The sequence below is a fragment of the Myotis davidii genome, unplaced genomic scaffold (assembly GCF_000327345.1).
Source record: "Myotis davidii unplaced genomic scaffold, ASM32734v1 scaffold187, whole genome shotgun sequence".
NCBI classification, from domain to species: Eukaryota; Metazoa; Chordata; class Mammalia; order Chiroptera; family Vespertilionidae; genus Myotis; species Myotis davidii.
Genome location: NW_006383018.1, coordinates 3,502,740 through 3,504,158, shown reverse-complemented (window position 1 = coordinate 3,504,158; position 1,419 = coordinate 3,502,740). Strand labels below are relative to the sequence as shown.

Here is a 1,419-nt window from a genome sequence, read left to right as displayed (position 1 = left end):
TGTATGTGTATGTATATGTGTGTGAATATATATATTATATATATATGTATATATATATAATATATATTTGGACAAAAATATTTTTATTTCTGGAAGTAGAAAATATTTTTACTAGTACATATTGTCAGAAAGCTTTTATCAACTAACCAAATGTTTTTGACAGTGCAGACACCTCCAAAGGAAGTTATAAACTATACCTGAAAAAAAAAAGTCAATGGCAGCAGCTACCTAGTTACAGCTTCCAAACTATTAACCAAATAACCTGCACTTCGTGTAATTTATGGAAAATAAGTGTTTAATATTCTGAATCACTATTTTAATTCAATATTTACTTAGTATTTACAAGACATTTTTATAATTGTATCACTATTTTAAATATAAAAGGTAGATTTTTATGCAATTAAGACTTCTGAAAGTATGTTGTGGTTTATTTTTGGTTTGTTCTTTGTTTTTTTACCTTTAACAGAAAAGGGGAAAAGGATTACAAGGAAGTCTTAAATTACAAGCTAAAGTTTTGAATAGTTTAATGATAAGATATAACAGTCATCTCTGGCTTGCCTCTTAGGTAGTATATATATTCTAAGATAGAAAAATCAACATCTTATTTAGTAGTGTGTAAAGTGATTATGTGTCCTTTAATGTAATCTTTCAAGATATTTCTTTGTTTTTTTTTTATAAAGCAATGGGGAATCCAGAAAACATAGAAGATGCATATGTTGCTGTTATTCGTCCAAAGAATACGGCCAGTCTAAATTCCCGGGAGTACAAAGCTAAGTCATATGAAGTGAGAACAATCTGCTAACATTTGATTTGCTACTATTAAATGTCATTCTTTATTATTTTCATTTAAATGTAGTCTTATCCTGTAAATTCTTATTGACAGCCTAAATGTTGACAAGCTAAAATTGACAACCATAGATCTCTGCCCATCACTGTTTTTTTTTCTGCTGTATATTTTTGACCATTTTTCTATTTATTGATACATATAAGTTATTAGATATTAAAAGGTACTTGTTTGAGTTTTCCAGATAATTTATTTAGTTTTTAGTACAATTTATGGAATGGCTCTCAAAATTAAAGGAAAAATTTTTAAAGTCAGTTTATTCAAAATTACAGTCTACATATTGTTCTTAGTTATTATCCTAAGCAACTGTTTTCAACAGTTCACTAAAAAATATCTTTTTACCTTTAGTTAAGTTTTAGGAGATTAAGTTACTTTTCTGTAGTCTTCAATTATACAGGGTGGGGTAGAAGTAGATTTATAATTGTTTGTATGGAAAATGATACAATAATTAATAAATAATAATACAAGAATAAACTGGTTTTGTGCACTCATAACTGTAAACCTACTTTTGCACACTCTGTTTCACATGTATGTGATGGGACACTATAACAGCAAAATCCAATAGTTGTGAAGAA

General features: G+C 27.4%; 1 protein-coding gene across 1 annotated transcript in view; it reads left to right on the top strand.

Moving 5' to 3' along the window:
* KRIT1 (KRIT1, ankyrin repeat containing) overlaps window positions 1-1,419 on the top strand; it is a 32,471-nt gene that overhangs the window by 6,587 nt on the left and 24,465 nt on the right. The window contains exon 2 of the mRNA XM_006779261.2: window positions 681-784. Within this exon, the coding sequence (XP_006779324.1) occupies window positions 683-784 (102 nt within the window). The 5' untranslated portion in view covers window positions 681-682. The remainder of the gene's footprint in view (window positions 1-680; window positions 785-1,419) is intronic.